We start from the raw sequence: 22,240 nt of genomic DNA on the forward strand, positions 1-22,240 counted from the left end.
TTTTTTATGCTGGGTGTATAACTAAGATGTTATGAAAAGGTTTTCCCATTTTAAAGAGTAGTTCAGTTATCACTGAGGCCCGGCCACCATTCTCCCACGCTACGTGCAGGCCCGTTTTGAGGACACAGCAAAGCGAGACGAATGCTCTTCACAAACACTAACGCAGGCGCTGCCATCTCCCACGTCCAGCCGAGGATACCCGGTGCCTCCTACCCCCCGCACGGGCTTCCCTGCTCACTGTGTTCTCGGGAGGGTCGCAGATCACAGTGGTCCCACTTCAGACCGCACGTGTCGCAGGCCACAGCTCCCCCTTGTGTGTGCAGACGCGTGTGGACACCTGTGTCTGTTAGAGATGTTCCCTGTAATGGAGGGAGAAGCGCAAGTCCTCACCTAGAGCTCTGCTCACGGAAGGGCCCCGTCACCTGCTGTCCCACTGCATGTACCTGTCCACTTGGCTCACTTCTAACATGTGTATTTTCACATTATGTAAATTCTTAACCGGCCTGTCTTTAGATTGTACACATTATAGCTGACATTCTTGTAACTACTATGTGAACAGTAAGATTGCTATAAGAAATACTGCTTAAAAAAAAAAAAAAAAAAAAAAATACCGCGCTGGGAGTGCGTGCGTGCGTGTGAGACCTGTATCCCACTTTAGTGGTTGGTCACTTTATTTATAGGCTCTTTAAAACAAGTACATTTTTAATGAACTAAGGTGAATAAAGGCACAATTAAAAACTGTCATCAAAGCTTAATTTAATGGGATCAGTATTTGAGACCCCGAATCCCACACTTACGGTTCTCTCCAAAGCCAAGCAGGTCACTACCTTCCCAACACGGAGCCCCCAACACACCTGCCCGCACCTTCCTCGCCTTGGTCCCAGCCCCACGGCCTGGTCTCGAAAACTAAATTCTCTTGAGAACTTGCAGACCTGCTACAAAGTGGAGCATGGATGTGGGACCAGGTGTTTTGTGGGAATAAACACCTGACAGCCTACTGCCCTAAACCAACAGCCACCAAAGTGGAACAAGCACAAAGGGTACAGAGTGTGGTGGGTGTGGCCATGAAAGCGTGACCCGACACTTGGGGAGCTGCCAGCATTAGGTAAAGAGAAACAGCTTTGGTGCTCCTGGTCGGAGCAGCCGGCGTTGCTCATTTAGGAAACTAACCAAACCCAGTTTAGGCAGTTAAGTGCGCACAAAATACAAGGGAGTGCGCCGAGCACGCTGTGTCCCTAAGTCGGCACTCCAGAGAAGCGCACACGTACCCCATTCTGTCTTCAGAGCTCCCTCAAGACAACCCCATGGGGCGGTGGAGGGGCCGCCAGTGGGTGTTGTCTCATGACTTACCTGACTGTCGCCACCGCCCCGAATCCGGCCGGGCGTGGTCTTGGACTCCGAGTGAGAGGTTCTGCGCCATGTGGGGGCCGAGTCCGTCCCGGGGCTGGTGCAGCAGCCAGCTTCCCGCCGCCCCGGGAGAGCACCGCTTCAGCAGGGCCACGGGCCCACGGCACCTGCTGCCGCCTGGCGCCAACTCGGAATGTTAAGGACACTTGAGCTGCAACAGCTTCAACCACAAATCGAGGATTAGATCTTTGTTCTTAGCAAGGACTTTTTTTTAACAAAACTGGGCACCTTGACAGAAAAGGAATGGATTTAAGACCAAGTATCCCTTCTGTAAGTCTGGGAAGGAGGTAGAAAGGCTTGAATCCCTGGTTTGGGTAGCAAGATTATGACTTGAAAACATGTGTGCTTCGTGTTCTGAGACAAAGGCCAAATAAAATCAGATACTGAGCCTTTTTTTAAATTTTTATTTTCAGTACATTAAATTTACTCATAAAAACATTCTAAAAATGTACAATTTTTCCTTTTTAACAAAGTATAATAAAACATAAAAACCCCAAAAACAGAATACTTGACATTTACAATTCAAAATCAAATTAGCGGAATATTAAATATTTACAAAACTATATCTTTTAAAAATATTTATAAAGTTACATGCAATTTTGTAGAATTGACAAAAGAATGGCTCAAAAAAGGGAGAATTTTCCTTCATTCCTAAAAAGAAATTATGTCCAAATAGAAGCTGTGCAGAGTACACAAAGTTCTTAGATTCGGTACCAAAGCCTCATCTTTTGTGCACGCGAGGACTGACACGTGTGTGGAGGGCTGTTGGGACACACGTGTGGCCGGAGCGGGGACTGAAGGCCACAACTGCTCCCCTCCCCTGGTGAACAGTGCAGCAACCTTGACCTTTGGCCTCAACCAGCACAGTATATGGTTTCTAGAATATTGCAAGTGTTGATTAAGGAAGATCACTTTCATTCAAACCCTTGGAACTTTGCAACAATTCAGCCTCTTCAGAACCCATGGCTTTAAATGTCACCTGACTCGTTCTTTGGGAGTCACCTGCACTTTGGCAAGGACAGCCGACCCCGCTCAGGTTGCTCAGGACCCCTGTCTGGGGTGGGGGTCGAGGCGAGCAGGGAGGCGGCGTCCCTCACAACGTGAGGACCTCAGTCGTGACCAGGACAGACAGCAAGCGAGGCAGGAGACACGAGGAAGCAGGGAGGGTGACGGACATGACAGGGACGGAGGAGGGAGCGGCCCAGTCCCACCCAGCAGGCGCCCACGAGCAGTGCGCAGAGTGGGCTGGGGGGGCCTGGGTTAGCCTGCGCTCAGGTGCCAACCACAGGACAGCTGGGGGGTCCCGGCAAAGTCACCGCCACGGCGCCCCAGGGCAGAGTGTGTAGCACAAACTAACCATACTGACTTCTGGCAACAAAGGACTAGAATTCTAAATACTGACTTAAAATACAGAACCTACTAACTACTGTATTAACAAGCTGACTCCTGTAATCGTTTGGAGATGACAGATGATGCTGGTTTTTTTAATACCCAATAACTATACGTGTTCAAGACAACGTCTTTACTTGTATCCAAGTGCTAGCTCCCACCTCCTCAGTGCTCTTTAGCCATCAGGAGTTCCAATGTCAAATACCAATTGTCAATGTCACCATGAAATAAAAATTAGAAAATAAGGCAAAAAATTGTTTTGTTTAAAAAATAAAATAAAGATTGAATAGTTGTTTTATCCCAACATTGTTTCTCCCTCCATCTCCGCATTCCACTCTCCCTGTTCTGGGACGTGAGAAAACGGCGCTAGAAACTTCCATACCAGACAGACCACACAGAGCCACGTGGCTGGTGCCACACCTACCTGGTCGCTATGGCATTCTGAAACTGAGGCGCGGCTCTGGAAAGGGCCAGCGTGTGCTGTGTGTTTACCTCACGAGGAGCCTCCTGACAAAATGCAAAATGCTCTTCAGGCTCCCCGACTGCGGCTGCCTCTGGAGAGAAATCCATCAGGGAAGAGACCGCTGGCAGAGACTCTCCGGTCCGGGTGTGAGGCCCCCTGAGGAGTCTCGCGGCCGGCGGCTGCGTCTCTGTACCGTGTAACTCAAGCGTGTCTCGCGATTCTCGACTTCCGACGGCCGCGGGGAAGAGGGAGACGTCACACTGTACACACACCGTCAACGACCTCTGAAGGCCAGATACAGCCACACGTCAGAACTCCTCTGCCTCGACTCTGAGTGTCGTACTGCAAACCGAAGTTTCTGTCCTAACTTTTTGTTATATTTAAGGTTAACCTCGAATATTTATCAGAATAGTTACAAGGGTAACAAGAGAAACTTTCATGCCCCTGTACTGACACTGAAGCAAAAATCTTAAATGATTTTTACTTTTGTTATGAGACAGTTTTCAACAATTTCACTGTGTTGAGATAGGATTTATTTAAAATACTTCTTTGTTTAAAAAAAAAAAACCAAAAAATTTAAAAGTTTGGCTTTCAGCACATACGCAGGCCACCGTAATAGCCTCAGAAATATTAAAATCGTAAACATCAATGAACACTCTTAAGTCTTCCTCTAACACAATATGAGAAGGTCCAGTCTAGTACTCTTTAAGGCAAAGTTGTGTCGTTCTCATGGTTTTGACATTTCGTAGTGTTTATGATTCGAGAGATCAATGTAACGTTCCCCTCAACAGCCGCTGTGTCACGCGCCACCACTATCTCAGCACTGCAATACTGTGTACCAGGAGTGGAGAGGACAGAGGTCTGTCAGTTCTGCGTTGCATAGAAATAAAACTCTACTAAAACACAACTAGAAACTCTACTGAAAAGCCTTCCATAAGAAAACGTAACAACTCTCTCGTTTGTTTCCATGACGTCAGGAAACTGACCTTGAGGTCTGCGGCCTCCCTCGCAAGGCCTCACGTTCTAGGACATTCTTTTGATTGATACCAATTTTCCATGAGGCTGATTGTCCCATTTTAAGAATGGTCTGAATATTGTAATTTTTAAAAAAAGTAAATATTCAACTGGAAAGTCCCTGGCAAGACCTTACCCATCAGTATTTTAATATTGAAGGCTTTAGCATTTTAAATAATATTACTTGAGCAGAAAATTCCCTTTAACCTTGAAGATGCAAGTCCCTAAATTTCAGATGAAAATGCTTTCATTTCAGTGGCTGAAATTTAGAGACCGACAGTGAGACTTTTGTTTCCTACCTTACGAAAACCAGACTTGCACACATCTCGTAGCTCTGTCTCCTGTGTGTGGCCTCTTCAGAGTCCTACCACTTTCCACGGAAGATTCCCAGGTAATTTTTAACGGAATTGACTGTCAGTACACAGCCTAATACAAAAGAAGCAACAGGAGAAAACCCCCAATCTTTTGCTCGTGAGTGAGAGGACTGTGTTCCTGCCGAAATGTCTGTCTCAGGTGCGAATCCATTAGCAGTGAGCCTCAGGGCTGGGGGTTCTTGGCGAGCGCGTGTGACACAAAGCAACTCGCACACTCTGCCAAGGATGTGCGGCATCCCTCACAGCCAAGTCACACAGCCGCGCTGTCACCCTGTCCCTGCGAGAGTTCGTTCTTGGTGGAAGGTATCAGGGCTCGAAGACACTGAACGGCTGGGAAGGAAGGTATTCTCAAAGCTTTGACGACTACGGATTCTCTGGGACTTGGACCCTTAAGAAATTAAGTTGTTGCGAGTAAACTGTTTCTACTTAATAACGTAGTTTTAATTTATTTGCAGAAAAAAATTAAAAACCTGGAACCGCTATTACTTGTTTGCAGGAGGGAGGGAAGTACTAAAATCTCTGTTGTGTCCTAAGCCGAGTGGCCTGCTGGTGCCGACTCTGTGTGTGGATTAGCTGAGTCTCTTGCACTGACTGGTCTCAGAGGAGTCTGTCTCCCAGAGCTGCAGAGATTTACATCAGGTTACATTCTTCTGTAGTGCAATCCTTAAAAATCCCAGAGATTAGTGCCTAATCGCTTTAGGAAAAAAACAAAACAAAACAAAGTCGACATTTTCCCTAACCCAGGGGTGTCAGGAGTCCGACGGGTGGAACTCCACCTGGGGAACCCCGACCTTCGGTTCTCGGTTCAGACCACGTAGCTGCCCTGGAATTACGTGTGAGCCTAGAAGGACCAACGACAGCGATGCTCTTCGGGAGGCGTGCGGTCTCTGCCTCGCGGCCAAAAGCACAGCCGGCCGGTTCCACACCATGGAGATGCCGCTGGGCCACGTCCTGACATCAAGCTCCAGTCTAGGGTTTTGGCAATAAAATCGAGTTTGATGTACTTCTATGCTAGGTTTTCTATCCAGTCTAGGAAAGTAAAGCACCTTTGGATTAAAAATATTAAGCTCAACAGCAACTAGACTTCTCAGTTTTGTGTTTAATTTTCCTTATGTCTCCATGGCTTAATAATGTTCTGCTGCCAGAGAAAATTATCAATCTGTGGAGTCCAAACCTTCTGCTGGGGGCGCGTATTTCAACCTAAAAGTACCTAGAGAGGAAGGAAAAAGAGATCCAATATGAGTCGCTGTAGAGTCACCACAAGCCACCAGTCTGCCCAGTTCGTTCCTGGTCAGGATTCTGGTGCCTGAAACCTAGACTATCTGGTCTAGCCACGCCCACCTCCTTCCCTTCCCTGCACTGAACATTATTTTGTAAGTTTATAACATCGGAAGGGGATGGACGGCCTAAGTTACCAAGCCGTTTCTTTCTTCCGCAGGAGTCTTTGTCTGGGAGCAGATGCACGCGGTGTGCAGGCTGGTCTAAGGCCCCCAGGGGTGGGCAGGGCCTGGCTGGCACCCTGAGCCTTCGGAGGTGCAGCCACTCTCAGAAGGGAGGGGCCCCCAGAGACACAGACCATCACCCCCCCACAATCAGACCTACTGAGCCAGACAGTGTGTGTCCCTACAAACTCTCCAGGGGGAATGGGCAGGCCTGGGGGGCACAGGTCTGCCACAACCCTCAGAAGCTACGGGAGGTCCCCAGAGATCCCCGGCTGCACGGGGAACAGTCAGCGTCAGGACCAGCCTTCTCAACCCCCGTTTAATCTTTCTAGAACAAACAGCAAGAATGAGCTACTATGAAAAGCACAGCACATACGCACTTGAATGTGACTGTAGGAGTCAAAACAGAGAGTGGACGGATATAAACAAGGAGAGCAGGGAAAAGACGCACGTGCAGCTTGTGTGCCACACCCACGACTCGGGGGTGGCCAGCAGAGGGTCCCCGAGCCCCACCCCGGAGGCCCTGGACTGACGTGCCACAGCCTGAGCGCCCACCGTGGCCCGGGGCTGGCACCGAGCCCCTCACACCCGCTGCTCTGGGCACACGGCAGGACCAGGCAGAGCCTGGGCTCTGCACACACTGGCCACTCGCCTTCCAGAACAAGTCATCTGAAACCGTAAGGACAGTCTCAGCCCAACAGTAACCCTTCTGGGGACTTCACAGCTTGTCTGTAAGATTTCCACGCTGTTTCACGGTATTCGGAAAATGACTAATTGCTTTAAAAAGAAAAAACCATACTATTATTTTCATTAAAGCCAAGCATTTGTGCGTGCTTCTCCCGTGGGAGCCTCGCGGGGCACGGGGCCCGCAAGGCAGGGCCCACAGGGGCCGGCCGCCATGAGCGTTTACCTTGCCGGTTGAAGTCCATGGACGGCTGCTTGCAGTCCTGAGCGCGGTGACCGGTGGCCCCGCAGTTGTAACAAGACAGATTCCCACTCTTTTTGTGGCTGGAGCCATTGCTACTGCCCACCAAGCCTTGGGTCTGGTACACCCCTGCTGTCCCCGCCATGAAGTTCGGCATCGGGGGCACTGCGAACGTGGACTGCCCGCCCAGGACGGGCTCGGGGGTCCCGCTGCCGCTGTAGGGCGCGTGCACGACCGGGAAGGTGGAGCCGCCGCCGTACTGCTGGGCGCTGACGTAGCTGGGGTTGAAGGACAGGAAGGAGATGGGGAACATGGACGGCCCGGAGAACGGGTGCTGGAAGTAGTTGGCGTAGCTGACGGTCAGGCCGCCGGAGCCGCAGCTGCCGCTGCAGCCGCAGGACGTGCACACGATGCAGCCGGGCGGGGGCGGCGCGGGCTGCGGGGGCGCGGGGGGCTGCTGATGGTGGTGGTGGTGGTGGTGGTTCGGGTTCGAGGCAGGAATGTTCCCTGTGGAGCTGCCGCCACCACTGCTGCTGTAGAAGCTGCTGTCGGGGACGGAGGACAGGGCGGGGCTGGAGCTGGGGGCCGGGCAGCTGGGCAGCGAGGCCATGTTTGCGAAGGACGTGGCGGGGTGGCCGCTGGGAGAGGCAGTGTTGCTGCTGGCGCAGAACCCGCCCTGCAGGGGGCCCACTGGCATGCTCATGGCGGAGAAGGCAACTTTGGTGTTGGCTGTGCACAGCGCAGCCCGGGGGCTGACTATTGCCGGGGGCACGCTGATCTGCACGTTGCTCGGACAGGACGTCTGCCCGGCAATGGCAGACTCGGTGGGGACAGACGACGACAGCAGCAGCTTGATGGGCGGCCGGGCTGCGTGGAGGACCGTGCTGGGTGTCCCCGGGGTGGCCGTGCTGGTCTCCACCACCAGGGCCGGCTGCTGCGCCGACTTCAGTACCCTGTCCAGCGCGGACGCGTGCACGACTTTGGCCCGGGGACCAAAGGAGACCGTGGGTGACATGGAACTGCTGTCCGAGAGCCCAGAGAGCACCTGCACGGGCTGGTGGGGCGCAGGCGGGGGCAGCGCGTCCACCATGGCACCGGCAAAGCTCCTGTCCACCTTCACGCCGCCCCTCGGCCCAGAGCCCTTGCTCCTGTCCTCCAGAGGCAAGAGCGCGTGCATCGAGGACGACAGCAGCTTCGTGTCCGCGCCGCCTCTTTCCGCCTTGTGCACGGAAGTCAGCATTCGGATGGGTGCGACGTGCGAGGCTGCGCTCAGCATCTGCGGGGGCAGCGGGTGGTGGCCCCCCGGGGCGGAGCTGGCCTCGTTCTGCACAGGCAGGACCTGGGCCGTGGGCCGGGCGGAGCTCGGCGTGAAGTGGTTCAGCAGCATCACGGGCTTGTCCTTGTCCGGCCCCTCCAGGTGAATCTCCACACCTAGAGGCGGAAACAGAGCGGTCAGCAGCGTCTCACACCCGGGCCGGGCCAGCACCACGCGCCACGCCGGCACCCTTACGTCTGTCGTTCTCCTCGGCGCTGTCGGAGCTCTCCTCGCGGGCCTGCACCCCCATGGGGCTGGAGGAGGAGCTGGAGTACTCGGAGGAGCTGCCTTCCCGGGGCAGCTGGTGAGGGGGCTGCTCCACTTCCACCCGCAGCTCTGCGGAGAAGGGACAGGCGAGGGGCCGTTGGCCAGTGTCCCCCGGCTCGGCCGCCACCCGCCCCGTGCGCAGCAACTGCACCGTCAGCCCTGGGGAACCAGGCGCTACCTCCGGGGGCAGACGGGGCTCCGAGCGTCTCCGGAGACAGCCGACCACCCGGGACGCACAGCAGGGAGGAAGCAGAGGCTCAGAGGGACGCTGCGCCCCCGAGACAGCCCTGCCCACCCGACACCAGGGAACACGAAGATTCCCTGAACACGTGCCCTTGTAACCCCTGTCACACATGCGTGACTCGCCCACAGACAGGGACAGACACCCCCGGTTTACGAGACCGGCCAAGTGACATCTCTGTGGTCCAGTGACTGAGGATGACAGGGGCGGGCTTTCTCCCCATTCCTCCCGGGTCTCTGTGAGAAAGACCCGGCTGCCCTGAGAGAGCAGAGCCACCGTCACCACGTCCCGGCCCTTCCCCAGAGGAGAGGGAGAAGGAAGGAAAAGGGGGTGTGGAAAAAAGGACACGCCACGGGGACCCCGAGTCCCCGAGAGCAGGGGTCGATGGAGAACCAGCTGCCCCTGGTAGGCGGGCGCTGACCTCGGCGTGACCCTGAGCACCAGTGCCGGGCAGAGAGAGTCTCCTCCCGCGCCCTCCCGCGGCCGCCCGCCCCCTCGCGCTCTCTCACCCGGCGGCTTCCAGACCTGACCGTTCTGCCAAACCGCTTCAGACGGGTGACCCGTCTCCAGCTCCAACCCCCCGTCCCACCTATTTTCCTACAGCAGAGACTATGAAAGTTAAAATAAAGAAAAATAAGTATAAAGATTAACAAACGTAAATGGGGAATGAATGTGACCTGAGGTCTGACTGTCATCAAAACCCACACTGCTCGTCCGTGCGGGAGCTTCCCCACCTGCAGCGTGGCTGCCCCGCCCGGCCTGCACGGGTCCGACGTGGCTGGTGGGGGGCACGCGGGCCACGCCACTGCTGGTGACCAGGGACGGGGCCGAGGGGTTCAGGCAGCGTCGCTCTGACTTCTCCCTGCGAACAGAGCAGCACAGAGACACGTGAGCGCTCGGGCTCGCGCCATCTCCCAGACGGTTCACAGCACACGCAGGTGGCGCCCATGAACCCGTCTCGGGGGTGGGAGAGGGATTTGCCAAGTTCACGACAAAGGGCATCGCCTGTCCCTCCAAAGCCACGTGTGGAACGTTAAAAGCATCACTGAGGACTGGATGAGCGGTAACAAGTAACCCAATCCCCGATATTTAGCAAGACTGTGAGTCTTAGCACTCTCTGCAGCACAGGAGAAACTAAGACATACAGGTTTCAAAGCGATTTCGCACTCACTTTTCCAGCTCCAGCTGAGTCTTGAGCTTTTTCTTTGCTCCCGTGGTGAGGGACTCAAACTTATTCAGATCTTCCTCAGTAAGGCTCAAAAACTGGTGTGGGAGAAACAAATCGCAAAGTTACTGAGAAGCAATTAGGACGCTGAAAACAGTGTGGACTGGAATTGAAAGCCTCTGCTCCACGTCCGGGAGGTGTGGACCGGACCAGGTAGTGAGGGACGAGCCCACCGCTCACTCGCTGAACGGTCTGGAATTGGCAGACGGACATGCTGCAGGTCTGCCTCCGGCACACCCCGGCGTGCCGAGGGGCACCGAGGCGTCCCCACCCTGTGGTGCAGCCGGGCAACCCCCCTGCCCTGCACTGTCCCAGCCACAGCAGGTGCATGCTGTGTGGGCAGGTGACTGCAAAAAACGTCTCGCGTAAGTCACCGTTGGCGCCACAGAGATGCAGTTAGGAGAGGCCCCCCTTGCCTGGCAGAATGCGGTCCCTTTAGAGCCGCACCCCTGCAGACGGGAGGACAGTCTTCTTAGGACAGGTCTCCTTTCAAAAAATTACCCATGTTTTAGGGATGACAGCAACTTTGTCAGGCAGCAAGTGATCCGGAAAAGTAGACGCCACCCAAACTGAACTGACTGACCCACAGGCCGGGACTGAGCACACAAGGATACTCCAGTTTTCAGATCATTCTGTGTTTAGCCATTTCAGCTCACACATTAGAATAAGAAGTTTTAAACTATGATCAAGGTTAGTATAATCTTTTCTTTTCCTTTTTTTGGACATAGGGTCTCCCTCTGTTGCCCAGGCTGGAGTGCAGTCACACAATCCTAGTCACTGCAGCCTCACACCTCTGGACTCAAGCGATCCTCCTGCCTCAGCCTCCTGACTAGCTGGGACTACAGGTGCACACCACGGCACCCAGCTAATTTTTGCAATTTTTGTAGAGGTGGGGTCTTGCTATGTTGCCCAGGATGGTCTTGAACTCCTGGACTCAAGTGATCTCCCGCCTCAGCCTCCCAAAGTGCTGGGATTACAGGCATGAGCCACGGTCCCCAGCCATAAAATCTCTTTTTAAGATTTATAAACCCTAAACAAAGGTACGTAGTGAAAGCCTGATTTCTAGGTTCAACTGTAGATTTTTGGACGTATGAAATTTTTACATAGATAAAAGCCACCAAGTCATTTTGTCCAGCAGGGGGTGCTCAGAGTTCAAATGCCTCCTACAGGTTCAATTTAGTTTATTAGTGACATCACGACTTAAATTTCAGGTTGGTCCGAGTGCAGTGGTGTTTACAACTAATTGACCAAACCAGTTACAGATTCCTTTGTTCCTTCTCCACTCCCACTGCTCCACTTGACCAGCCTTAAAAAAAAATAAAAAGGAAAAACAAAATAAAATAAAAAAGACTTAAATTTCAGAATTTTTTTTAACAAAAAAACACTCCTCATCAAACGCTCCATTGTGAAGGACGATTTCTCAGTAGGATTGCTTGGAAGATGCAAAATCCGTCCGTTCTTCTGGATGCGAATTTGAAATCTAGCCAGATCATCCGAGAGCCACTGACGCGGACCAGCGTGTTGGGGCCCATGTGATACGGGCCTCACTGAGCCTCGGGACACGCACAAGCTACACTGAACCCGTTTAGCATGGGGCTTTGGCACCAGAGTTCACGACTCCCGTCCCCAGCAGGGCTCAGGGACGGACTGTCCGTCACAGCACACACGGCCTCCAGGCTGTGAGGCCCGAAAGGTGCTGGAGAAGCTCCTGTGTACGATCAACCCTGCCCCCGTCCGGCTCCAGCTGCGGGCGGCCCCCACAGCCCACTGCCCCTGTAAGACCAGGCCGTGGGGCTCGCCCACCCTTATTCTTCTGCTTCACGTGTATTTTGGAGCCCAACTCGATTCCTCTAGGAATGAGGCCAGAAGATATATTACTTGACAAAACAACCAAGAAAATTCTGCACAGCTTGCTCAGAAACAAACCTACCTTCTCCATGGTGAGCTGCTTAAAGACGGGGTAGTACTTATGCAGACGCAGCTTCCTAAGCCAATCCAAAATGCTGTTCTGCTCCTGGGTCTGCGGGGCCTGCAGGCTGGAGGGCATCAGGATGGCCGGCGCAGCGTCCATCTGGGCCCGGTAGGCCAGTGCCGTGCCCGCGCCCGCGCCACCCGCGTGGGAGCAGTGGGGCAAGGCGGGGGCCGGGCCGGCCGCGTGCTGCACGTGGTGCTGGGCTCCGCTCTGCGAGGACGGGATCCCAGCCACGCCACACACGGGCCTGTGGGGCAGGGGCAGGCGGAGAACAGAGAAACCACAGGCTCCACCACATATCTGTGAGGTGTTCAGGCGCCAGCCCCCCGCAGCCCGGCCCGCAGCCCACACTGGACATGCTGCGGCTCTTCCCTCCCACGGCTCCGCCTGAGACGGCCGCCTGCCTCCAGCTGAGATCTCTGCGGGTGTGCGCCTGTGCACATGTGTGCATCACACGTGTGTACACATTACTTTTTTTTTTTTTTTTTTTGGAGACAGAGTCTAACTCTGTAGTCCAGGGTAGAGTGCCGTGGCGTCAGCCTAGCTCACGATAACCTCAAACTCCTGGGCTCAAGCGATCCTCCTGCCTCAGCCTCCCAAGTGGCTGCAAGTACAGCTGTATGCCACCACACCCAGCTAATTTTTGTTTTTGTTTGTGTTTTTAGTTGCTCAGCTAATTTTTTCTATTGTTAGTAGAGATGGGGTCTCGCTCTTGCTCCGGCTGGTCTCAAACTCCTGACCTCGAGCCATCCTCGTGCCTCAGCCTCCCAGAGGGCTAGGATTACAGGCGTGAGCCACCGCGGCACACCCGAGACTGATTCTCACTGTCGCCCGGGCTGGAGTGCAGTGTTGTCATTGTAGCTCACAGCAACCTCAAACCCCTGGGCTTAAGCCATCCTCCTGCCGCAGCCTCCTGAGTAGTGGGGACTATAGAGTGCACTGCCACGCTTGGCTAATTTTTCTGTTTTTCTGTAGAGATGTGGGGGGTGTCTGGCCCTTGCTCAGGCTGGTCTCAAATTCCTGGCCTCAAGCGATCCTCCCAGAGTGCTGGGATTACAGCCGTGAGCACCAAGCCAGCCCTTTTCTGTTACTTCTAAATCACAGGACGATATTGATACATCACAAATTAAAACTGACTATTAAATCTTTAATATTCAAATTACTTTTAGAAAAACAAAACCGAAAAGGCACCAACAGCGCTCCACACCTGCCTGTGCTCCTTCCACAGCAACCCGGACGCATTCACCATGTACCAGGCCCGGGGTACAAGAGCCAGCACCCGCCACGACCTTGGCATGTGACTAGCACTCTGCACAGAGCTGTCTGTGCTTGTGTCACTGTGACAGCAGTTTTGTCCCTGTAGGCCTCCTCCGTGGTCACCCGTCTATCGAGACAGGCGACCGGCTTCTGAGCGGAGCAGCCCTGCTGTTGTCTGAGGGCCGGGTGCTGACAGAGCCCCTCCGACACCCCGGGAGCCCGATCGAGAGCTTGCGAGAGCCCAGGGAGCTTAGGAAAGTGACGCTGCTCAGACATTCCAGCTTCTACATCTGGGGCAGCGCCCAGAACCTGAACTTGTAGTGAGTGTCCCTGGAATTCCAATTCCCATGGCTCGGAGAACCCTGTCTGGGAAATCCTGAATTGGATTATCTCTACCCAGTTCCTCCTCTCAACACTGTCCAAGGCTAGACTTGCAAGTTGCTTAACTCTAGGAACAATGAGGTATTGACAACTGGAAGTAAACCTCACACAGAGCCTACTGGGAACGCGTTGGTTACATTGAAGATCTCTTACCTTCCAGCCACGCCCATCATGGTACCTACTTTAGAAAGGGAGGGATTGCCAGGGCCTGTAAATTTAAAAAAATAATTATCATAAACATTTCCAGACAACAAAAATATTTTTATTTTTATTTAGTTATATTTCGTAAACTCACTTGGACTTTGAAGCTGTTGGGTGGGAGATGAAGTGCTGAAAAACTTCTTAACATGGTCATTTTTTAATACGTGAGAAGGTAATGAAGCCAAATACCTGAAACTCGAACAGAACGGTTTCATCAGCATTAAAATGGCATTGTCAAAACCCACTGGGGAGAAAATGTAATTTTCAATTCAGAGAAATATATATTAGAGAAAAAAAGAACCAGATGTGTCATAACCTCACATTCTTCCTGCTTGAATTTAATGCAATTCTTTTTTTTTGGGGGGGGGACAGAATCTCGCTCTGTCACTCGGGCTAGAGTGCCGTGGTGTCACCATAGCTCACAGCAACCTCCAACTCCTGGGCTCAAGCGATCCTCCTGCCTCAGCCTCCCGAGTGCCGGGATGACAGGCACGTGCCACCGGCCCGGCCTAACTCAATTCTTGCTATGGTCCATCTTGCTCGCGCAAAGCCCCCTTCCTGTCCATCACTTACAGGCCTCGAGTGCCACATCACTGTGTGTGCCACGTCACTGTGTGTGCCACGTGGGCCGCAACACAACCAAGGGCCCTCTGAGAAACTGTTAGGCGCTAATTCGAACAGTCTCAATTTTCACCACCGAACAGAAACAATCATCTAATATTAGCATGAAAGACTGTCCAAATTACCTTAAATGATGGTATATGCTTTGAAATTCCTGCCCTATTACCTTTAAAATCACCCTTAGGTATTAGGGATGTTTCCAAGACTCTGTAACTGATGAAAATCCCTAAAGGTGAAGCAGAGACCCAGACCCAGGGGGCCACGCGCCCCTCAGGAGCCCTCGGGGGAGCAGGACAGCCCCGTGGGGCCTGCCCGTGGGGCCTGCCCGGCCCTGCCCGCTGCAGGCAGCTCGCTCCGCACGTTCCCCACCACCGAGCCGGGTGGAGCCTCACCTCAGGCCGGCTTCCAGATCCACGTGGTTTCGCTCCACGTAAAACGAGTCCGGGCCGGCCAAGCACGGCATGAGTTTCTCCCAGTTCTCTTCAGGGCAGAGCTGAGGTAACTGGAAGAGAAGAAGGCGCATGGGAGGTGCATCAAAGCCCACGACTCCTCAACGTGAGAACACCCTGAGCAGGCACCGATGGCGACCCCGGCGGGTGTGGTGCGATTTCCACCCCTCTAGTAGCTATGTGGGGTTCTGCACCCGCCGAGGATGGGGACAGCCACAGAGCGTCACTCCCCCGCGCCGGCAGGCATGGCCCGTGCCGTCTTGGCTCCCCACGAGCCCCACAAGCACCGAATTCCGAACAGGACCGGACCTCAAGGAGACAGACCACGGGAACAGTCCTGCCGACAGCACGAGGGCAGGTGGCCGCCACACCAGCAGGTCAGAAGAGGCGGGCGCGGGTAGGTGTGGCCAGCGCATCTGCCCTCCTCCCCCAGCTGTTTCCCAGAAGGGGCGCAGACAGCCCCATGCGTGGTGGCCCGAGGACCAGGCCCTGTGCATTTCCCTGGACCCCTCTCTGAGTCCGAGACAAAAGCCCTCGCCCGCTGGGGGAGGGACAAGAACTGCCTGGAGCCTAAGTGGAAACCCCGCGTCTGGGGTGGAGCAGGGGCAGCCCAGGCTCGGGGGCTCTGCCCGGGGCGAGGCGAGGCTGGACTGGGAGACTGGAGACCCCCAGGTCCGGCAGCAGGTCACAAGCACCAGCAGGCTACCCCTGGGAGGGGGCGAGAGAGGACAGGGAGACCCCTCTGTGCCACAGGCATCCAGGACTGCCGAGAGCTCAGGGGGAGCCAGACCACCGAGAAGACCCCTGGCCAGGCTCGCGTGGCAGCCCCTTCGCTGGAGGGGCACACCGAGGGTAACCATGGCAACACCACCCAGAGCCAGCACGGCTGCCCAGACTGGCCCGGGAATCCTTCTAAGGCGCATCCCTGCCCCAGCATGAGCAGCTCTTCCTCCAGCTCTAGTCTTCCGGACACGGTGTCTAACACTCAACCACAATTTGCAAGACACACAAAAAAATACGGGGTTGGGGGACTACTGTCCAGAGATAAAACAATCATTAGATCCAGACTCAGAAATAACCCGGACGCTGGAACTATCAGACAGCAACTTTTTAAAATAACCATCATTAACATATTCAAAGATCTAGTTAAAAAGATGACAGCATGCATGAAAACAAACGGGAGATTTCAGCAGTGAGCAGTGGTGGAAACTATTGTAAGACACGTCCAGTGGAAAAACTGGGGAAAAAAAACAAAAACAAAACAAAATCCCTGGTACCAGAGATGAGTTCAGCACATCCTCCAGGAGCAGCAGCAGCAGCCGGGGCCTCGTGAGGGGAGGAAGGTCGCCGGCTGGAGGACAGGGGACAGGAATCACCCACGCTGCCCACGGAGCAAGAGAGAAAAGCCAGACACGCAGCCAAGAGCCGCGGACAGCACCAGGGTCTGAGACACACGCAGCCGCATCCCAGTGGAAAGAACGGGCCAGAAGAAATATGTGAAGAGCTAATGGACAAGCATTCTCCAAAATTAACGGAAGACAACAAACCAGATGACCAAGAAGGCCACAGACCCCCGAGCAGCATAAAGGCCAGCCAGTGTGGCCACCCAGACCGAAGACCAAGGAAGGTCAAAGTTCCAGCCGGCTTTAGCGGAGTCCGGGGAAGTTGCTTTTTTCACAAAATGGGAAGCCGGGCACAGAGGAGAGGGAGTGAGGAGAGGAAGGTCAGTTCCCAGGAGGCGTGTGCAACCCTGGAGGTGCGGCACGCGTTCTCCAAGGCCTAACAGGCCAGAGAGATCCGTGTCATCAAACATCCGTCCAGGCCCTGGAGACAGGGCAGTCAGCAGAACGTTCCCCCAGACACCTGACACGCCAGCAATGGGGACTGTGACATGCACCACTCTGGCCAGGCCGGGAACCGCGAAACACGCGGGTGCACACGTGGGTGTGGCACAGTCTCATGCGGGCGGAGAGCTCTGTGTCCAGCAGGGGGACTCTGCTCAAATGGCACCTGCTGAACCAACGAGCAACACAGATGAGGGGGGACCCAGGCGCGTCTCCGCCCCGCAGCCACCCAAGCCCCTCCGCCGCCCGGCCAAGGAAATCTGGGGGCGGGGGAAGGAGTGACAAAGCAGACAGAGCAGCCGTCAGTCACTTGTGCCTGGCGCCCGGGACCACGCTCACTGCCGCGCACCCTCTCGGTGGCAGCCCGGGGACCTCGCTGGCGGCCCGGGGACCTCACTGGCTACGCTGCGAGGGAAGTGGCCTGTTGGAATCACGCCCCAGTGTCACCAACCACCGGGAACGCGACTCTTTCCACGGTTACACGAGCCCTTCATCACCTTACCTTTGAAATAAATTCAGTCACTTCAGAGGAAGATTTGGCTACTGATGTTATTGAAGAATCAGACCACAAGACCTTAAAAACAAATAAACAAACAAACCTTCAGAACAGACACCACATACTGAATTCGCAGCACACGTGCCCTGGCGCTGCGTGCGGGCGCGGGTTTAGCAGGCGCCGAGCCCAGGGCCTCTCGCGTCTGGTACGGGGGCATCTGCACAGCCTTGAGTCGTTAGAAAAGAACAATCCCATAACGCAAGTGCGTTACAGCTTAACTCCTTGTTCTTCGCAATTTGAATCGAGTACCACCAAATTACTCAAGCACGGGGTCCAGAGCTTGCTAAGTTTTGGAAAATCACTGACCATCACCAACTGCCTGTGCGCTCAGCCCTCCAGCCCGCGGACGGCCTGTGGGGCCTCGCGGCTCTTCGGAGCCTCCGCCAGCAAGAAGCCTCTCACCAGCTGAGGCCCTTCCACAATGGGCTTGTTGCCTCCATGATTTTAAGAAATTTGTTTCTTTATGAATTAAAAAAAAAATGTGCTTGTGTATGCCAGTGTTCATCTTTTTCCAGGGGAACCTCTGCTCAGGTGAGTCTGCGTGACTGTAGACGCAAAACCAGAAAGTTCCCAGAAACAAGCCCCTTCATTCCACAGCGAGCGCCCGTGGTAGGTTAGCTACGGCAGATACGTGGACAAAATGAACCCAGTCCCGCTCTCAGGACACCGCACGGCCGTGGCAGCAGGACAGGGTGCTGAGCACCAGCAGAGAGAGAGACTGTCTCCCCTGGGAGGGGTGCCGGGCAGGAAGAACCCAGGGGAAGGAAGGGTCGGAGAAAGCTCCCCGGAAGTTCCATGACACCAGGCGTCTGTCTGATTTCGTGTCTCCCCAAGCGCACTCAGCCCCCGGGGCAGGGGCTTGTCCCTGCTGGCCTCACAGTGTGCATCCCACAAGTGCTAACTCGATGGGGGGGCTGCACTTGTGCATATCAGAGGACGTCTGTGTGCGGAGGAAAGCCTGAGTGGACTTCTGGAAGGCAAGTAAGCAGCACAGAGGGGACGGCAGGTGACAGACGGAGGCGGGGCCAGAGCAGGAGGGTCCACACCGCATGCCCACTGCACTCTCTAATCTACAAGAAGCCATCGGGGGACTTCAAGTCAGGAAATAAAATGACCAAATGTATTTCATTATGCACAAAGAAAATACTATGTTTACGCTGACTTCGACCAAAGAGAGCCTGGAGGTGCCGAGCCACCTCTGCTCCCCCATCCTCTGCCCCGCCGGCCTCCAGGCTGGACCAGCCCAGGCACTCGCCCGCCGCCATGGCACGGAGCAGCCACTGACGGGTCTGTGCCATCGGACTCCCACCAAACACCAGCTGACGAGGGAAGGGACCTCTCTCCCTTATCTCTGAATTCCCAGCGCCTGCCAGGACTCAGGGACGCGGCCAACACCAGCCCTCTCTGAATGAACTGCCGCGAGCCTGGGCCTCGCCATCCGAAATCTCTGCACCTGGAACAGGAGCACCTGCCTGCGTCCCCGTCCGAAACAGCGAAGTCTCACAACACTGAAAAGGAGTCTGGGAGCGGCTCGCACAGCACCAGCAGCGGCTCTGAGCAAAGGGGAAACTTCCTCGTCACTTAGGCATTTCACCCAAAGCACTGCCCACAACTTGCATTTTTTGAAGTAAAATACATCGTAGAAAACTTCCTCCCTTGCACCTCGCACGCCTGTTTCTAAGGATGACTCTTCTCTCTTCCCTTCCACATCCGCATCGCAGGGACGCATTGACCAGACAGAGACAGGAAACCCAACGCAACGCAGCCCGGCTAGCACAGCTTGCTCCGCGCTGAGACAGACAACTTGCTTTTCCAACAATTGCGCACCTCAGGTAGGCACAACTATGCTGCTCATGTGCTCCTGATACCCCTTTCACTTACAGATGGAGCTGACATTCCCGCCTGAGGCAGTCACAGAGTGCGCACGCGACAGGCGAACCACGGCTGGTTCACCCTCAGCTGCAACGGCGGGTCCGGCCCAGGCTGTGCCCTGGGTCCCGGCTGCCCGGCCCACACCTCTGCCTCACCTGCCCACGGGCCCCACTGGACCGTCGACCCCGTTGCACACCTTTGTCAGAAATCCACTAACCATCTGCATTTGAGCCTGCGTCTAGAGTCCCTCCTCTGTGCCCCATGTCTGTGCCACACGTCTATGCCACGACCCCTTCAGCGACAGCAGGGTCGTCATCCCGTACTGAGTAAGTCTTGAAATCAAATAGCGTGAGTCTTCCAACTTTGTCTTCTTTTCAGAATTGTTTTAATTACTCTAGTTCTTTCCATATAATTCTCAGAATCAACTTGATTTCTAAAATAGAAAAATCCCACTGGGATTTGGGGGCAGGGGTTTCATTTAAGACGAGAGGAAGTACGTTTAAAGACACGTGAAATCATCTTCTCAGGCTGCCCCTGGGTCACCTTCTCTGCAGAGCTGCGGTCCCGGGACTGCTGGCTGGGAACTGCCAGGGCGGGTGCCCGAGGCCGTCTAACCGGCAGAGGGTCTCACTCCTCCTCCAGGACAGGAGACCCCAGTCTGAGGTCTGGGAACACTGAGCCGTCGGCGTCTCACGAGCAGCCACGTGTTTAAGAGCATCAGGGCCACAAGAAACCAACAATGACCAAACGAGCACACAGTGTTGGCTGTGTCAGTGAACGGTGTGTTTTGTAACTAAAAAGACACAGTTAACAGACGCTGACATTAATAATTACGCTCTTCCTTTGTGCCCTGACCCACAGCCCACGCCCCACGTGTGATGTGGGCTGCCAGTTCCTGAGGGCGTATGAAGCCCTGAAAGGTGAACGGGCTGGATGCTGGGGGTGGAGGGTTATCCATGTCCCAAACACGGTGACGCTGTCAGAGGCCACGTTACAGAGAGCAGGTCTCAGGCAAACTCAGCTTTTCCTACGAGCCATGAAACACCTCGGGGTCCACACCTGGAGCACAGAATGCCTTAAACTGAACACCTGACACTGGACAGGGGGCACCAACATGTGCCCCGAGCAGTGTCTACTCTAGCGCCGCTACCGCAGCCCACGTGGCCCACGGCTCTGTTTGCTGTCAGGGCGCTCGGGGGACCACGTCTGCCTCGTGGCTGCCCCTCCCTCCCTGGCCCCATCGGAACTCTGTCCTCCAGGCAGAGGCCGTGAGAGGCCAAGCGTGTCTTGTCAGAGCTCCCGTCTTTACAGAAGAGCCATCGGCAGCCACACTGTCTGAAGTTCCCACCTCCCTCGCTGCGCGGCCTGGACTTCCTTGTCGCAAATAACTGGACCGAGGATCCGGAGCAAATCAAAGCCCAGGCCTGGGCAGGCCCCTCCTGCCAGGGCTTCCCACGGGGCACTGTCCTAAGTCAACAGCCCTGCTGGAGGCTGACAGGGACCCGGGCAGGGGGCCGACAGTGCAACGCAGACCGGAGGGAAGGGGCCAAGCGCAGACAACAAAGCCCCAGGGCTCCCGGGGTCACCGCCGGGCTCCGGGCACTCGGTCACCCGCAGGGCTGCACAGCCCCTGCCCCCCCCAGCCCCGGCCTCGACAGCCCCCACACCCTAAGCTCAGCATCGTCCCTACAGCGTGAAAACACCAATCTGCAGCGTAATAACCGATTCTCACAGTTCAGCATCGCCCAGGTCAAATGAAGATTGTTATCTGCAGGTGGCAAGAGGATGGAAAGTTGCCCCGACGCAGCTGCGCTGTTTAACGCATCAGTGAACCGCACGTGGTCTGCCTGCCAGGCACGAACCGGAGCTTCCGTCCCCGAGCACACGGCAACAGCGCTGGGCACAGCCTTTAGGAGCAGTGGGGAGCCAGCGCGGCCCTGGCCGAGCAGAGCCCAACAGGTGACGGGGACAGCCTGACCACAAGGGGGCTGGGGGGACACCAGCAGCCTCTCTCACAGCTGAGCAGGACCAAGAAACTAAATTCTGGCCAACAGAACACAAGCGCACGTGGCTAGAGGCTGCCTTCAGGAATGTTCCTTAAAAGAAAGATAAAAAAGTAACCTTTCTCCTCGTGTCCCAGCACCTTGCTGCCCAGAAGGAAGAGCCAGGGACCCGGAGCCCAAGGGCATATCCTGGGGCGTCAGAGCAACGACCCAGAGGGCGCGGCCCGCGGCCTCCCGTGTGCTCCCGTGTGCGACAGGAACGCCTCTGTGCGGGTTAAACCACTGCCGCGATGGTCTCCAACCCTCACACATGACGTACCTCCATTTTCATGACTCTTCACTGTACCCAACTCTGGTGACAACTACCAGCACCCGAGCATGTCAGTTTAGAGAACTTTCCCTGTATGACCACAGAGCTTTGGTCATCTAGTCTTCACGGACAATCGACAGCCCAGATGCTGGGCTCAGACCTCAGGTGGGGGGCCTCGGCTCACTCTCGAGGCACGTGCTATCAACCTCCTCCCGTCCCTGGCCACACCTGGCCACACCGCCGACAGAGAGATCCGCGCTGCCGGGCCAGGCCTGTCCCCCACGGAGACTGCAAACAGGCCGAAGGGCAGCCATGGTGGCCGCCCGCAACCCCGTCCCGCAGACGGCCCACCCCGGGCGCTTCCAGCACCAGTGCCGGGCTTCGAAAGAAGGCACAGTTTCCACTTAGATACAGTTCTTATTCACGGCAATGTTCTCTTCCTACCCCTTAGAGGAGAGAGGGAAAAAAACTTAGCATCTTACCTCAAAGGAACATTCAACATTTCTGTCATTTTTTGTGTGTGACAATCCCTTCAGGTCTATCTTTTCAACACTCACTGTAAAAGTAAAAAAAAACAAAAAACAAAAAAACAAATTATGAAAATGAAATAAGAGCTTGCAGTACACACATTATTTTGCACTTGATACTGTAGCGGTTTCACACGGAGGCTGTCGATGCCGGGGGCCGCCTGGTCGCGCCTGGGCCCCACCTG

At 55.0% G+C, this 22,240-nt stretch overlaps 1 protein-coding gene across 4 annotated transcripts in view; it reads right to left on the reverse strand.

Annotated features, from left to right (window-relative positions):
• Positions 1-1,804: 1,804 nt before the first annotated feature.
• ZCCHC14 (zinc finger CCHC-type containing 14) overlaps positions 1,805-22,240 on the reverse strand; it is a 59,730-nt gene continuing 39,294 nt past the window's right edge. Inside the window, exons 3-14 of one of the 4 annotated variants that reach the window (XR_006730470.1) lie at positions 22,011-22,084; positions 17,290-17,361; positions 14,887-14,996; positions 13,968-14,068; positions 13,826-13,880; positions 11,993-12,281; positions 10,009-10,100; positions 9,572-9,699; positions 8,525-8,665; positions 7,000-8,445; positions 4,573-5,857; positions 1,805-3,543 (exon numbers count right to left, since the gene is read on the reverse strand). Coding sequence is in view for 2 of the 4 variants with exons in the window: in XM_045533743.1 (XP_045389699.1) it covers positions 5,802-5,857; positions 7,000-8,445; positions 8,525-8,665; positions 9,572-9,699; positions 10,009-10,100; positions 11,993-12,281; positions 13,826-13,880; positions 13,968-14,068; positions 14,887-14,996; positions 17,290-17,361; positions 22,011-22,084 (2,564 nt within the window). In the remaining 2 variants the exon portion in view is untranslated. Of the gene's footprint in view, positions 5,858-6,999; positions 8,446-8,524; positions 8,666-9,571; positions 9,700-10,008; positions 10,101-11,992; positions 12,282-13,825; positions 13,881-13,967; positions 14,069-14,886; positions 14,997-17,289; positions 17,362-22,010; positions 22,085-22,240 lie in introns of all 4 variants that reach the window. The other 3 variants (XR_006730469.1, XM_045533744.1, XM_045533743.1) reach the window with 3 other exon arrangements.

Source organism: Lemur catta, chromosome 20 (assembly GCF_020740605.2).
Source record: "Lemur catta isolate mLemCat1 chromosome 20, mLemCat1.pri, whole genome shotgun sequence".
NCBI classification, from domain to species: domain Eukaryota; kingdom Metazoa; phylum Chordata; class Mammalia; order Primates; family Lemuridae; genus Lemur; species Lemur catta.